This window comes from Schistocerca piceifrons, chromosome 3 (genome assembly GCF_021461385.2).
Source record: "Schistocerca piceifrons isolate TAMUIC-IGC-003096 chromosome 3, iqSchPice1.1, whole genome shotgun sequence".
NCBI classification, from domain to species: domain Eukaryota; kingdom Metazoa; phylum Arthropoda; class Insecta; order Orthoptera; family Acrididae; genus Schistocerca; species Schistocerca piceifrons.
The window spans coordinates 536,519,785-536,537,408 of NC_060140.1; the positions used below are offsets into that span (position 1 = coordinate 536,519,785).

The following is a 17,624-nucleotide window of genomic DNA, read 5'->3' on the forward strand; positions in this document are numbered from 1 at the left end:
GCCACCAATGCCATACGCTCATTATCATTATTATTACCTATCCAATGAAGATGCTCTAATGTATCGGGAATAGTACATTCCTTATTAAGGACACTTATGCGGTTACTAGTTATATCTGCGTTTGTTCTGGTTTACGCATCGGCGATAGCAAGCTGTTTCCATTTTAGATGGACTATTATTTATTTTTAAATTTGAACCTGTGGATTCATTACGTAGTTCATGTTGTGGCGTAATAGTCCTGCGTTACGAACTACACGTTAAGAATATGAATGAGGGGAGCTGTGTTACGTTAGTTCCTAATATTCGCGGTTTTTGGAAATTATTTGAATTTCGGAGAAAAGCACGAATGATTTCATCAAAGAAAATATGGTTATGAAATAAGTAAAATGTTATACATAATATCTATGGGCCACGTCACACGCTTTTCCAAAATTAGTTATGTGTTTTTTGGTCGATTATTGATGGGTAAATCTACATGATCCGTTTTCCAAAACCACATCACTATAAAAAATTTACTGCACACCAAGATAATAACACTATAGTCGACATAATCGTCTTGATTCAGTAACTGCTTAGATAATTGAGATAATTCTCATTTCCTGTTCTGTGTCTCAGTGGCATATTTTTAATTAGCATGTTTCGATCACTTCGGATCAACTTCAAATCTAAGTCGTTGTGTCAGCAGTCTGTCTTGTCTACTCAGAAACACATAACATAGTAGTCTGAATACGTTTTTAATTAGATTACATGTTTTGTTCACTCTGGATCATCTTCAGTTCTACGTACTTCGCCAGCAGTCTGTCTTTTCTATTCAGAATCACATGTCGGTAGTGTTTCTGAGGAGATAAGACGGATTTCTCACGCAACTACTTAGATCTGAAGATGAATCAGAGTGATCGAAATATGCTATATAATTAAAAATGATCAACTGAGACTGAAAAATATGTGATTATTATCTTAACAAGATAATTACGTTTATTCAGACTGACTTAATATGGTTTGTCTACTGATTCGAAACCGATAACGTAATTACAAATATATTACGACAGATCTTTGAAAATAGTTTTAAGATTCCTGTTGTTCCCCGAACGGAGACAATATGTGTAGAACTAAAACCGCCAAAATGAAGGAATTATGATAACAATCGACAACTGCGTACATCTAAATTGTCAAAGCAATAATTTTCGGCAGATTGCGGGCATTACAAGTCAGGAAAACACTGATACATTGACACGGAATGTTTTCGGGTGTCCAGCTGAGTTGAACGCTCCAATTTATCGCCCGAGGTTTCGGTACTGACTGCTCCTTGTTCATCGCGTGATTCGAACAGAACTCTTTGTGTGTTCTTTCAGTTTGCTGTCCAACCAGATGTAATTCGAAGTAAGTTGTAATCTTGCTCCTGTTGCACACTATAAGATGCAGATAAATACGACACAGCACGAAGGAATTATCCGAATGTGACTTAAATCTGTAGATGTGATTGACATGTAGAGACAAACAGATCACTACAAATTTCAGAAAAAATGGATGACTTATTCAAGAGAAAGAGCTTCACAAATTGAGCAAGTCAATAACATGTAGGTTTGCCTCTGGCCCTCACGTAAGCAGTTATTCTGCTGGGCATTGATTAGTAGAATTGTTGCATGTCCTCTTCAGGGATATTGTGCCGAATTCTCTCCAGCTGGTGCGTTAGATCGTGAAAATCCCGAGCTGGTTAAGGCCTCTGCTCTTAATGCTCGAAACGTCCTCAATTGGAGAGAGATCCGGCGATCTTGCTGGCGAAGGCAGTGTTTGGCGAGCGCGGAGACAAGCAGTAGGAACGCGGCGTAGAATATCATCGACGGCCCGCTGTGCTGTAGGATGCCGCGAATGAAAACCAAAAGAACCCTGCTGTGAAAAGAAATGGCACCTCAGACCGTCACTGCTGGCCGCCGGTCAGTATAACGGCACTAACTCCAAACACATCTTCTCTGGTTCTCAGGGCTCGTTTCGAAGCTGGACTCAGCACTGGAAACAATTCTACTCCAGTCAATGAGATTCCAGACCGAAGACGTGTCCGTAGACGTCCAGGAGAGCGGTAGATGGCCAACCTGACAGTCGCCCTTCTGCCCGAGCATCAGGATTTGGTGGTGTGTTGTGCCACCTCTTTTCATAGCAGGGCCCTCTTTGGTTGTCATTTGCTACACCCTTACAGTACAGTGGTACGTCAACGATGATCTACGCCCAGTTTTGTTGCCCTTCATGGCAAGCCATCCTGGGCTTACACCTCACAAAGATAATGCCCTCCCGCACCCAGAGAGGCCTTCTACTGTTTATCTTCGTGCTTACCAAACCCTCCCAATCTATGCCAAACCGAGTAACTGCTTGAATAAGGGCCAGAGGTTAACCAACGCGTTACTGACTTTCTCAATTTGTGAAGCACTTTATCTTCGATGAATCTTCAAATTTTACTGAAATTTTAAACATTTGTTTGTCTGTAGATGTACATCACATCTACCAATATCCGTCCCATTCGGGTAACTCCTTCGTGGTGCTTTTTTTTAATGTTTTTAGTTTGTAGTGGAATCCACAAGCCACACTGTTTCTTCTCCAGATTCTCCTTGGAGACTGGGTTGTCAGCATTAGTTTACTGTATGTGTTTTGTTTTTTTTTCATTCGTTTGCTGTTTCTTCTGTTTTGGCTGACCCATCAGGTCAGACAACCCATAATTATTGTTGTCTTACCCGAATTTCTTTGCTTCGATTTTTTATGCCTCCTGTCATTGTGCTGTTATTCAACGAAACGTACATTTATCTAATTCTGACGTTCAATATCGCAGTGATACATTTATATATTGAGTGCCATATCCTGTGTATTGCGTTTTCCTTCAATTGTAACATAGGCTCCGGTTTATCTATTTTACCGACGCCATTATTACGATGTACATGCTACTTTTGTTGTCCCAGTGACCATTACTCCCGTGTCACTATTGAATATACCTCGCCAGAGGTAGGCGATTATATAGAAGTATATAATATTCTCAATTTCTGATTTACTACGTGTTATAAGCTTCCTAGTCTGTATCCGAAATAGTACCTAGTTCGTTTAAGCCACGTACTAGAAAAGGATAGTAATGGGATAGAGAAACTCCAGTTGGGCAAGTTTAGGGTTTCTAGCTCCAACATATGCCTTACAACGAAGGGAAAACTCCCCAAAGACTTGGTCGGCATTGTAGTACTTTTTATTTACACAGCCCAGTCACAAAAGTGTAACCACCGTATATGCTGGGCGTCAACGGGCAATAACCACTCACGCACGGTGTGTGGTATCAAACAAATGGAGGACACATAAAGTGTGTCAGAGGAAAGAGAGTAACACTCCAGTCGTTATCGTAACGCGGAAAAGGAAAAATTTACGTGGCGTGCTAAAAGGCATGATAATTGCCTTTCAGGCCAACGTCTTAGCACTTCCAAAACAGCCAAGTTTGGAAACTGTTCGCGTGCCGAGATGGCTAAAGTATATCGTGCATGGCAAAATGGCTCTATTAAATACCGAAGCCGAAGCAACTGTGGCACACCACCGGTCACACATGACTGGAACGAAGGAAAGTTGCGGACATGTGTGCGGGCGAATAGACATGGAACTTCTGAGGGCTGCCCAGATGAACCAAATTGCTTACAATAGTGTCTCCTCAACGACCGTTCAGGGAACGTGGCTGCGTAACGGCCCTGCAGCAGGCGCCTGTTTCATGCACCCATGCTGACTGTTGTTCATTGGCGACAAAAAGGCTGGAATTTGCATGCCAATACCGCAAGAGGACTACCACTGAACGGCGCCAGGTGCCATTTTCAGATGAATCTCTTTTTATGATCCATCGGACACTTGTCATTTACGGCGTGAAACGTCTGAAGGCAAATACCCTGCAACAGTTAGTGGTCTGGGGACTTTTCTTGGCATTCCCTGGATGATCTTGTCATTTTGGAAGGTCCAATGGATCAACAAAGTATGTATCTATCACATTGGCGATGATGATCACCTCTACATGCTGTTCGTTTATCATTGGTACGACGCAGTCTACCAGCAGGACATTGCAACGTGTCACACATATCTCACGTTACGTGAGGGATTTGTAGAGAATGAGATTACTGCACTCCCTAGATTTAAACCGAATCGAGAACCTGTGGGATCATCTCGATTGAGCTGTTTAGGCCATGGATCCTCAACAAATAATCCTAGCGCAGCTGGCCACGGCACTGTAGTCGGCATGACTCCGCATCCTTGTCGATAAATAACAGAACCTCACTGACTCTCTTCCTGCACATCTCGCACCATTTAGCGCCGCAAAACCTGGTTATTCAGGTTGTTGTCAGGTAGTCACATTAATGTCAGAGGACAATGTATTTTTTGGACATATGTAAGGATAGATATTCTAGTATTTGATTGTGTGTAACTTAATGTCAACATATGCTCTACATCTTCGCAGTGACTTGCCGTACTTTAAGGGAAAAATGGGGACGTTACCTGAATTAAGGGTAATTAAGACAGTAATGCTGCTGAGCGCAAGAAGAAGACAGAATCGTACCGAGCGCCCCCAGGCGGTAGTTGACGGTGACCAGTATGACGCCGTAGGAGACGAGGAAGTCTGGCCCGTACTGCTGGTCCGAGCCGCCGCCGAAGATGAACCCGCCGCCGAAGACCCAGAAGAAGACGGGCAGCTGGGCGCCCTCCTGCGGCACCCCCGGCACGTACACGTTCAGGTAGAGGCAGTCCTCCGAGCCGGCCCCGTTCTGCTGCACGCAGTCGCTGCCGTAGCGCGTCGCGTCACGAACCCCGGACCAGCAGCGGGCAGGCCGCGGCGCCTGCCGAGAATTGAATCGATCATTATTGAACGGGCTTTATTCCAAAAACGGTGAAAATCAGATCAGACTCTAGAATTACTTAGATTACGTATTTGCTCATTTCTGTTTACAATGGGCTTCATTCCCGCCGTCTTTTTGAACTGTGTGGCTGCATCACTTCATACTCCACTTTAGAAAGATATTCATTCCTGCAATAAAGCTTCTGGTGTTAGTTTCTTTAACTACAGTTTGTCAAAAATGCAGGAATTGTCTACCGCAAGCAGCAGTGAGCTTTCAGGTCAAGAAAAAGCAAAAGGGGCAGAAGAATAGTAATTAATATTTGTGTAATGTTATGAAAGATGCACGTGTAAAGGTTTGCAAATACACAACTTGTTGTGAATAAATTGTAAGCACCAAGTAACCCGGGAGCCTTGCAGAAACGTGTTACAATATAACCTTGTTACTTAAGAAAATATTACTTCTACGATCAAACTGAAGTTTATCCTTGTTTTGTTATGGTTGCGTAAACAATGCTTTAACAAGATATCAAAGGAAAACATGTTAGTACGTTCACAAAATTGTACAGCTGTAATACAAAAAATGAATGAGACATCTTTTAGTCGAGTGCTATTGATTGTAAAGGTATACTTCGATCACTGATATCAGGAGGAGATGACTCCTCACAAAAGATCGCATTGTGCCAGTTACAAGTTTTTTTTTGTAATAATTAATGCTAGGGATGTTGAAGTCTGCAGAAAAACTTCCATGCATATATTTCGAATAAGTGGGAAGAGAGCACGGAGACTACAAGACCTTTTTCTTCGAGATAAATTTCATTAAGATAAGAGATTTATAGGATATAAAAATCTCTCTTTGTCTTTATAATGGCAGAAACTAATGCATCAGTACATACACTCCTTTCCAGTGCATGTTTCTTACTAGAGTTCACTTTAGTACGAGTGGCTTAATCCTAGACTTTCAATATAAGTAATGCATGATATATTTCCAGAGAAACATCCTACATATAGAATTTCAAACAAATCCCCTTCGGGAAGACGGTGGCGATTTTGATACGATAACGGCATACGCCACCTGTGGGATACTAGATCTAATGCTAATGGTTTCAGCTTCGTCTGGGAACTAATCGCATAGTGGTTCAAATGGCTCTGAGAACTATGGGACTTAACATCTGAGGTTATCAGTCCCCTAGAACTTAGAACTACTTAAACCTAACCAACGTAAGGACATCACACACATCCATGCCCGAGGCAGAATTCGAACCAGCGACCGTAGCGGTCGCGCGGTTCCAGACTAATCGCGTAGTGCATAGCTGCCACGGCGCCATCTGTGTCTACCTAGTAATAGGGAATGCTTACAGCTGGAAGGGGTAGTGTGATGCAAACATCTGAAACAAGCAAGTAACCATGCCACGGAGGTGCACGCAGGAAGTGCGTACCTGCTCGGCTGTTACAGTCTCCATGTTTATAAATTTGTCATTTGTTTCGTATCGCTAGGCAAGTCATTTACAGGGTGCTTATCTAAAAGTGGTGTTGTACTGATTATTCTGTAAATAAAACATAGATCTAGATTCGGAAATTTTATATGTAAAATCGATTCTGAAATGATAGGAGATGGAGGACAACAAAACATGTAACAAAAGCTCCAGAAATAGAGACTTGAGTTTGGACCCTCAATAATTTTCACATGTAGCTTTCGAGTTCTATAATATATACATGTTCATTCAATTTTGCTGCTGCTGCCCCGTCACCCTCTACAGTTTTTTTAAAACATCAGAAGTTAGAAAGAAGTCAAATTGAGGCCTTCCGAGTGGCGAGGTGGTCATCTTAGAGAATTTCCGTACTAGTTCGCATATTTCGTCGGTTGCGCAACGGTACACTTATCAGCTGTCAAGTGAGAACTCTCATACCCGTAGATATTCTGAACATCCACGTACCACAGACGCCCGCCAGGATCGTCGTGCTGTAAGGACAGCAGCGGCAGATCGCACAGCTACAACAGTATAGATACGAGAGCTTGTGCCGTAGACGTGTCAACAAGAAATAATGCGAACTGTTTATTAGCAGTGAGATTTCCAACCTATCTGCCACCCATGCCACAGCATCAACATGCATGACGGACTGGTGCCGTTTTATACACATCAGAAAAAGTTTTGCATTATCCCGGTTCCCAGAATTCCTCAAGATAGACGTTGACTGTGGATATTATATCACAGACACAGTCCCTTTGACTGTTCAGAGATGTCACTAAACCCACCCAAAGATATAAACAACCATGTATGAGCAGCGCCTATTAGACAGAGGGGCTCCGACAGCCCATCAGTTCCAGTCATTAAACCAGGAAGCAGGTACACGGCTCGTGTTGTCTGTAGTTCAACTATGCTTAGACGGTCAATACCGCAGTTCGATCACGTCCGCATTGTTACTTTGTGCCAGGAAGGGCTTTCAATAAGGGAAGTGTCCAGGCGTCTCGGAATGAACCAAAGCGATGTTGTTCGGACATGGAGCAGATACAAAGAGACAGGAACTGTCGATGACATGCCTCACTCAGGCCACGCAAGGGCTGCTACTGCAGTGGATGACCGCTACCTACGGATTATGGCTCGGAGGAACCCTGACAGCAACGCCACCATGTTGAATAATGCTTTTCATCGAGCCACACGGTGTTACGTCTCAAACTGTGCGCAATAGGCTGCATGATGCGCAACTTCACTCTAGACGTCCATGGCGAGGTCAAATTTTGCAAAGACGACACCATGCAGCGCGGTACAGATGGGCCCAACAACATGCCGAATGGACCGCTCAGGACTGGCATCACGTTCTCTTCACCGATGAGTGTCGCATATGCTTTCAGTCAGACAATCGTCGAAGACGTGTTTGGAGGCTAGCCTGGACAGGCTGAACGCTTTAGACACACTTTCCAGTGAGTGCAGCAAGGTGGAGGTTCCCTGCTGTTTTGAGGTGGCGTTATGTGGGGCCGACGGACGCCGCAGGTGGTCATAGAAGGCGCCGTAACGGCTGTACAATATGTGAATGCCATACTACGACCGATAGTGCAACCATATCGGCAGAATATTGGCAAGGCATTCGTCTTCATCAACGATAATTCGCGCCCCCATCGTGCACATCTTCTGAATGACTTCCCGCAGGAAAACGATATCGCTCGACTAGAGTGGCAGGATGTTCTCCAGACATGAATCCAACTGAGCATGCCTGGGATAGATCTAAAAGGGCTGTTTATGGACGACATGACTCACCAACCATTCTGAGGAATCCACGCCGAATCGCCGCTGAGGATTGGGGCAATCTTGACCAACAGTGGCTTGATGAACTTGTGAATAGTACGCCACGACGAATATAGGCATGCATAACCTCAAGGGGTCGTGCTAATGGGTATTAGAAGTACCAGTGTATACAGCAATCTGTCCACCACCTCTGAAGGTCTTGCTGTATGGTGATACAACATGGAATGTATGATTTTCACGGGCAATAAAAAGGGCGGAAATGATGTTTATGTTGACCTTTATTCCAGTTATCTGTACAGGTTCCGGAACTCTGGGAACCGAGGTGATGCAAAACGTTTTTTGATGTGTGTAGAATCACTTGGAAGTGAGAATGGCGCGTCGTGGTCTTTAGTGAGAAAAGCAGATCCTACTTGGAATTCGACGTAGACGTGGTGAACACCGCCTCGTAGTGCGTTCTTCCAAGACACATTGGCCGCGTTCCAAGCTTCATGGTCTGGATTACAGTAAAATATCAACTTTACTTCTGCCTTAGTGTTTCTGAAGGGACTAACTAGCGCACGGTACATGCAGCACATTGTTAGACCCGTTCTCTTGCCATCCATGCAACACGAAGGTGACGGGTTGTTCCAACAGGATGATACTCGCCCGCACACTGCCTGTGAAACTCAACGTTCTAGACGTGCAGCAACTTCCCTGGCTAGCAATATCTCCGGTCTTGTCTGTAATCGATCACGTATGAGATATAATGTGACGAGAAGTGACACGTATGATTCGTCAACCCACAACTCGTACATAACTATGTGAACAGTTGGAGTAGGCGTGGAGAAACATATCTCAGGACAGTATTCGTCACCTGTGCGATCAACTGGATGCCAGAGTCATCTCCTGCATAGCCACCGATGGAGGCTACACCACTTACTATTAGGGTGTTTCAGTATGGGTCGATACCTGGTACCTCTGAACATCTTGCACTACTTATCTGTTAATGTAATCATTTCACGTAATCCATATGCACTGTTGTAGGGATAAATCTTGAGTTACTTGGACACCTCTAACGGAGTGAACTAACTTTTTTCTGGCTGTCTATTGTGCTAAATACTTCAGTATTGCCTCTGCCCATCCTCAGGTGGGAGCTTGTGGAAATGTGAAGAGCTGATAGTAAAGCTAAATTCAGGACTGCGGGAGTTTCAGAGGATAGAGTAGGACGGAGGGCTGCATCACATCAGTCCTCGGACTGTAAACTACAACAGGAACATATGGCATGTGTACATTTTTTACCGCACCCAGAGACATTAACATACGCGTAAAATAGGATAAAGCGGCAGTTGAGGCACAGTTGAGTGAGTAGGGAAACAATAATGGCGTTTGTCGAACTGGTTGGTGGCAGGATGTGCGAGAGGCATAAAAGTCACAGTAAATCACTGTATTAATTAATTGCAGCTGTGGAAATGGTGTAAATTAACCCAGACTGTTGGAGATCGAGTTGGAATATTTAAAAAGTAACTGCTACAGAGGATATTTGTGATATGCTATAATTTTTCGGAGAAATAATATTATGGTTTGCAAAGTCTTCCCTTACTGGTACATTTAAATCGATTAACCCTAGCACCACTAAGCTCGGATCAGTCACGTGGATGTGGGATGTGGGAGGCGCGGGGGGGGGGGGGAGGGGGGGCAAAAATTTTCTTCACATTCTTTTCACTTTTTAACATTTTTTGTTTATTTGTTTGTTTTATTTTGATTGTTTATTGAACTACGAACTTCCTTACTAGGTTGCAGCACACTTTCCATAGTCATTGGGAACATTATAACGTATACAAATACAATAAATAAAGTAATGAATATGAGAAATATTATTGCATTTTTATCATGAAACTAACAGTTTCATATACATGAGACTTAATTAAGAAATCATAAAAGAACGTACAATAGCAAACCATAAATAAGAAACCAGAGAATCAAAGAAATTACAGTTCAGTTTATCCTTCCTAATCACTTTCACTTTCAATTTCACAATCTTTGCATATAATTGTTTTTGTAGAATGAGCGGAACCATACTTGGAACACTTGCAATAAACTACAGACACTGTTGTCATCTTGCCTTTTTCCTATTTAGAGTTCCACTCTTCAAACAGATGTGACATCTTACTCTTGAATAAAATTCAACAGATTACACAGTTGCTGTAATGCTGGGCACCGTTTTCCATAGAACACATTCCATTGCAGAGATGATAGACTTTTTTAAACCCATGATATTCTTTGCTGTCTCTTCCACAGCTGGCCTAACGAGCTGTTGACCTAATTCTAGCAGATACTTCGGGGAAGATCAGTTTGGATTCCGTAGAAATATCGGAACACGTCAGGCAATACTGACCCTACGATTTATCTTAGAAGCTAGATTACGTTTCTAGCATTTGTAGACTTAGAGAAAGCTTTTGACAATGTTGACTGGAATACTCTCTTTCAAATTCTGAAGGTGGCAGGGGTAAAATACAGGGAGCGAAAGGCTATTTACAATTTGTACAGAAACCAGATGGCAGTTATAAGAGTCGAGGGGCATGTAAGGGAAGCAGTGGTTGGGAAGGGAGTGAGACAGAGTTGTAGCCTATCCCCGATGTTATTCAATCTGTATATTGAGCAAGCAGTGAAGGAAACAAAATAAAAATTCGGAGTAGGTATTAAAATCCATGGAAAAGAAATAAAAACTTTGAGGTTCGCCGATGACATTGTAATTATGTCAGAGACAGCAGAGGACTTGGAAGAGCAGTTGAACGGAATGGACAGTGTCATGAAAGGAGGGTATAAGATGAACATCAACAAAAGCAAAACGAGGATAATGGAATGTAGTGTTTCTGAAGAAGAGAAATTTGTTAACATCGAGTATAGATTTAAGTACCAGGAAGTCGTTTCTGAAAGTTTTTGTCTGGAGCGTAGCAATGTATGGAAGTGAAACATGGACGATAAATAGTTTGAACAAGAAGAGAATAGAAGCTTTCGAAATGTGGTGCTACAGAAGAATGCTGATGATTAGATGGGTAGATAATATAACTAATAAAGAGGTATTGAATAGGATTGGGGAGAAGAGAAGTTTGTGGCACAACTTGACTAGAAGAAGGGATCGGTTGGTCAGACATGTTCTGAGGCATCAAGGGATCAGCAGTTTAGTATTGGAGGGCAGCGTGGAGGGTAAAAATCGTAGAGGGGGACCAAGAGATGAATACACTAAACAAATTCAGTAGGATGTAGGTTGCAGTAGGTACTGGGAGATGAAGAAGCTTGCACAGGATAGAGTAGCATGGAGAGCTGCATCAAACCAGTCTCAGGACCGAAGACCACAACAATAACAACATCCTTCTTGCATTATGCTTCTTCTTATTCCAGTTTGGGTTGTTTATCATGAAAATTGTTCCAGCATTGAGACAGGCAATATCTTTCAAGGTGAAAAAGAGAAATAATGGCTACCTTCTCATCCCTCGTTTTACTGAATGATGTTGCGTCATATGATCAATTCTGTCTATGCCCCCTTTGGTTTCACTGTAGTAGAGATGGATGTTTGTCTTTTTTTCTTTGTCTACTCAGCCACCTTTTTATCATTCTGTTGTGTGGAAAGAAGTAGAACCTTAGTAGGCTTCAGTTTGGAGATGTATGAAACCAAGGTATGTGGTGCGTTGCCTGTTTCCCGATCTGTGAATAAGAATATACTCGTAGCTCTCCACCCTGCGACTTCTTTAGCTGTTTTGGTATGTGTTTTCTGTTTCTCTTCAATGTTCCAACCAAAGATAACTTGTCATCATTGTAAATCTCCTCGGCTAGGTCTATGGATGTATAATAACAATCTGTTCTTATATTTCTGCCACTTCTTGCCAGCAGATTCACTAGGCGTCTAACAACTGCCTTTGTACTCTGTTCCTCAGCAAGTCGTTCATCCATCCCTGCATATAACTTCATTTTTAGAACATACCGGGTGTGTGCATCTGATAACATCCTAATCAATATACCTTACTTCCCAGGCTTGTCTTTCGTAGACCTTAAAGAGACATTTTCCTCGAATAGGGACAGCATTTTATCGGTCGTTAGATCTGCAATTGGTATGTAGTATTGCTCAAACATTTCGTGAATTTTGTCGAAAACTTCATGAACGGGGAAAACTTACCCTGCTTTCGTCTTTCGATTCTTGTTTCTTTATCATCAAATCTAATAAGGGACAGAAGTTCTCCACATCGAATACGACTCATTGTAGCTATGTAGATATTGTTTCCCAGTACTTTACCCCATAAGTCCTCAAGAGGCAGCCTAGTGTCATTATTTGTGCCCATGAGGATCAAAATACCAATGAAGGCGTACATTTCTTCTATGGTTGTCAGTTTCAAATTCTTGTTACGAGCTTCTTGGTTTGTAGAGCCCACGATAACCTTCATTATTTCGGGAGTTCTAAACTTTTGGAACGATTCAGAAAAACTAGAGATCAAGCCTTCATGAGTTAAACCTTCACGAAAATTCGTTATATTTTGTACTGTCCTGCGAACTTGCCTTGGAGGCGCAGTAATATATTCCCTACCGCTTTTTGCTGTAACAAGGATGCAGGAAGAGCTGCATACTGTTGAACTCCGTGAACTGACTCATTTTCAATTTCTGTGTCACTATCGTATATCATAACTGTATCATTTTCTTCTGCATCACTTTCATCACCTTCACTTGCTTCATTTATTATAGCTGACACCTCTCCATCTGTGAGAAGCCTCTGATACTGAGAGACATTTTATTAGAACTGCGAGTAATGTACAGCTGCTCTAATAACAAAGGAGATTTATTTCAAACCAACAATGGCAACACAATACAGAGGTAGAACAGTCAGAAACTGCATTTCTTTCTCCCATATTGAGAAATATTTTAATGGCAAAAGTTGTCTCACCGATGTCTAAGGGGTGGGGGGTCAAAAACTGCCCGCACTTAGATTAAATGTAATACGCAGATTTTAAAAAAATCACAAAAATTATAAAACCATGACAGCACATACTCTACATATTTTTCTACAACTACCTAAATTCTTGCTTCTTCACTCCAACAAATAGATATATTACACAAATAAAACAAATACTGCGGGCAATTTTTGCCCCCCTTAGTGGTGCTAGGGTTAAGGAAGAATTCGGGGTAATTTCCACGAAACAAGCTTGTCCTGTCCAAACATGTGCTCCTTCTCTAGTGATATCGTCGTTGACAGGACGTTTCTCAACAGTCTTCCTTTTTTACTCTGCGTCTTAACGCCTTTACTTGAGATTTTTCTATTGAAACGTTTTATCAATGTTCAACAGTCGATGCGTGCAGTTATACAGGAAAATTTCTTTACAAGAGAAGGAAAATAAGCTCGAATAGAATGAAGATTCGAAATGAAACCGATCAGCCTGGTATTCGCCATTAGATACAGAGAACTTACAGGGACCCAAAGGCACTATGACCGTACAAGGATTTGTACACTATTCCTTCCGAATGCAGGTCACATTTCGTATCCACTCAAACATTTAGCCCAATTTTAAAGAAGAATTAGCTGTAAATTTGAATGACATATAGATGGCTTTCTTTTGAGTGTTTTGCAGTGCTCACCTGGAAACGCAGTTCCCCAACGGGTGGTTCTGCGAACGGGATACCACGAAAAGCCGTGTAGGACGTGTTGTAGACGCCAATCGCCGTTGTTCCCCGTAGTGTGCCCTGCTGCACCGTCACCAGCACGTCCTCTGCCTGAAATGTACAAGGAATGTCACGTCACACGTTTGAAAAACTTCACGGTATGAGCAGGAAATCACTACACAAAGAAAGGATGATTACATTCAAAGTGCCGTATAAGTCGAGATCAACAGAGACGGAGTACATCCTCAGGAATTGAAAAGTATATGGAATAAAAACGCCAGTTGCCATATTACAGACACAGTCCACGTTTCAGATGTACTGTTATGGGGAAACCAACAAGAACCTAAATGTGGATGCCTGTACGGAGTTTGGACCTTGTTTATTACACGAGAAATACGTATAATTATATACAATATTTATACGGTAAGAAAAGTCATCTATCATGAATACTCTAATGTAGTGAATGGTGAAAATTAATCTGATCAGAGTAGTATACTTTCAGTGAAGGCACCACGAACATCTAAATCGTATGAAAGAGAAGTTAAAGTGAGATTTCTCAGAAGTTTCGGGGAAAAAAAGAGCATGTCTCTGGCGTAAAAGGCAAAAAATTTCCGTCCTATTAATGGGAGGCAGCAAACGGTAGTTTGCTATAGTAACAGCCACCCATTAACAGGATGGAATTTTTTTGCATTTTATGCCAGAGAAATGCTCTTTCTTCTCTGAAACTTCTGAGAAACTTCACCTTAACTGCTCTTTCATACGCTTTGGATGTTAGTGATAGTATATGGTGAAGCACATATTTTGACTGCTGGTACCGCTACCTCAGAACGTTGGCTCGACGCAGTATTTCTGTTGTATTGTTCAAGGAATAAGTATATTAGACCACTGTGGTGGAATAATGTTAATTTTCGAAAGGGTGGAACAACATCAAACTCATTCCAACCCAAACCTTTTAACAACGTGCAGTAATGCTGTAGCTCTTATTTGTGGAATTATGGAATACTTTAGGGAGACATAGAACAAGGGGCATTCAAGTATTTGAAGAAGACGTAGGGTTGAAATACCTGTTCACCTCACTTACATGAAAAACGAATGAAACATAAAATATAACAAGTTGAGTGCTGAGAAAAAAGTTGTACAGTCACGTTTGCGAGATGTTAAACAGAAAAAATGGGTAGACTCCCACAACGTCCAAAACGAATATGGTAATCGGAGAAATTCACATTAACAAGTTTCTAGATTTATTCTGCTTCCTGGAAGTTTATTGGTATTTGTACGCTACATAAACCAGTTACAGTATGCACCACAAATGCATCTTCTTACAAAGTACTTTTCTATAAGATGTAGAGAGCTTGGCGTGAGAGAAAAAAATGTGTCTCATCGCACGTCGATACTCAGTAAGAAGGTTGAAGTAAAGGGCCGAATCAGCTGCTTAAAAGTTTCCGAACAATATTTGCCCATTCTGTTTATATCTCTGCGTTCGTTGATATTAACAACAACGTAATTTGTATTGTATATCAAGGAAACTCCATCGAGTCTAAGTTTCTTAACAGAAACTTGAATACCATCATCATTAGCAAACATAATTTGATGGGTTGTAATATAAAATTGAATCCAAATAAACTCAGTAGCTCAAGGTAGTGCAGCAATAGTTGAAGTACCTTGCGAAATGCGATGTAGAAAGGAAAAAGGCATGTGAATCAGTTAGTACCTGTGTGATAAAACACAGAAAATGACTATATAAGAACATGAGAAATTGTAGCATTGACAATTTACGTAAACAGAGCAATAAAGACAAGATACTCTCTACTTGACATAAATTGAAAATCAAATTGTTACACGGGCAGAGAAGATATTTTTAACTGAACGACAAAAGTGACTGCGAGAAAGACAAATTATGAGATAGTGACTCAATAGTGCTGTACCTACACAAGAAACTTCAGCATCTTATAGGTAAGTGCGTTGGCTTTGACGCCACTCCATGAACCACCAGCGCTGGCCCTCCTATTTGTTTCATCCATCATACACGATATTTTCCAAAGTCGGCATCTGTATTAATAATTGTTTAAATAATAAACTACAGCACCAGTTACGTTTATGCATGCGTAGCACAACGGGGTTCATGGATTCATTCACATTCTCAAGTGCTCTGCGAATTTACATGTGTACTGTAAGTGATGTCTTCGTGTGTGTTGATCTTCTTGTCTTCCTGTGCAAGCGTGTTTCTATGGTCTTACAGTACTGTATCGTAGACGTGACTGAAAGTCGTGGAAGAGTCGTGCGACCATTCTAATCACAAAAATATAAAAGGCTTTAAAATATTTACCTGGTTGCGAAACAATAGTCACAGAAAGTTTTTGAACCCTTATTTTTATTCACTACTCGTTTCGGGCTCTCCTCATCTTCAAAATGGCTCTGAGCACTATGGGACTCAACTGCTGTGGTCATCGGTCCCCTAGAACTTAGAACTAGTTAAACCTAACTAACCTAAGGACATCACACACATCCATGCCCGAGGCAGGATTCGAACCTGCGACCGTAGCAGTCGTGCGGTTTCAGACTGTAGCGCCTTTAACCGCTCGGCCACTCCGGCCGGCCCCTCATCTTCAGATCATCCTTTTATACAAAGTGAACATACAACTTTGGCAAAGTCGTCAAGTAACGTCAAAAGCGACATAGGTTTTACAGTTCAACATAGCAAAATGTGATTTCAGTTAAACGTGTGTCCTACTAACAGCCAACTATTAGTAGCACACAGATTTCAAATAAACGCGTGTACTGCTAACAACCAGCTGTCATCCGAAGATGAGCACAGACCGAAACGCGTAATGAATTATGAAAGGATCCAGAAATATCATGTGGCAGTTATTTCGCGACCAACCAGCTATATTAATGCCATTCTTATTTTTGTGATCACAGTATTGTGTATTACATTAAAGCAAACAATGTGTAGATTTCACCTTTCCGTTACAGCAAATATTGTGAACGATGGTTTTCTAATACGGGAATTTCTGCGTAATGCAGGAGTCACCGGGTCTTATACCCTAAAAAGACGACTACACCGCAAGAGAAGCAGAACAACACGCACCAAGCCGTCAATGGTACTGTAAACTCCTACAACACTTGGAAGTGGGAATGAATTATTGGAATGCTACGAACTAGGCGTGAGAAAATGTGAGTGGTGGAGTACTTTATTGTTTAACTCATTGGCGCATTACATACCCTAATAACGAGTCGCCCGATGTTTGCCAGATGGTCTTCGCAACTCTAGTAGCGCATGCGCACAGGACACTTTCCTATTACTCTGCCTCTCTGACAGTGCACCAGGATATCGTGGCGGGACCACAGCACAAAATGTATTGGCGGTAAGTTTTCGACATTTCGGCCCAACGGATCTCAGGGAATATGTGCCTTTATATCTCATTATAAAACTTAGTGCTGTTGATAGAACTTACAACATATCGAGTACCGTTCACAGAAATTTTATACCCATCTGCACCGGAAGAGAAACTTTTAATATATTTTCGTTTACTTCATAGGAAAATACTCTTACGGACTGAACCAGACTGAGAGTTACAGCTTGTCAGTTCTCAGATTTAATCTTTCACTCGATAACGATATTCGATAATGAATCTTCACGACTTTTCGCGCCAGCCGCTGTGGCCGAGCGGTTCTATGCGCTTCAGTCCGGAACCGCGCGCCTGCTACGGTCGCAGGTTCGAATCCTGCCTCGGGCATGGATGTGTGTGATGTCCTTAGATTTAAGTAGTTCCAAGTCTAGGGGACTGATGACCTCAGATGTTAAGTCCCATAGTGCTCAGAGCTATTTGAACCATTTTCGACTTTTCGCTACTTCGGTGATAAGTTCGTTTTACAGGGAGAGGAACATAGGGCTAGGTCGACTGCAAGACCCGACAGAA

The 17,624-nt window shown here is 41.9% G+C and overlaps 1 protein-coding gene across 1 annotated transcript in view; it reads right to left on the reverse strand.

The window, feature by feature from the left end:
* LOC124789359 (juvenile hormone esterase-like) overlaps positions 1 to 17,624 on the reverse strand; it is a 132,127-nt gene that overhangs the window by 99,460 nt on the left and 15,043 nt on the right. The window contains exons 3-4 of the mRNA XM_047256685.1: positions 13,681 to 13,815; positions 4,562 to 4,838 (exon numbers count right to left, since the gene is read on the reverse strand). Coding sequence (XP_047112641.1) covers positions 4,562 to 4,838; positions 13,681 to 13,815 — 412 coding nt within the window. The remainder of the gene's footprint in view (positions 1 to 4,561; positions 4,839 to 13,680; positions 13,816 to 17,624) is intronic.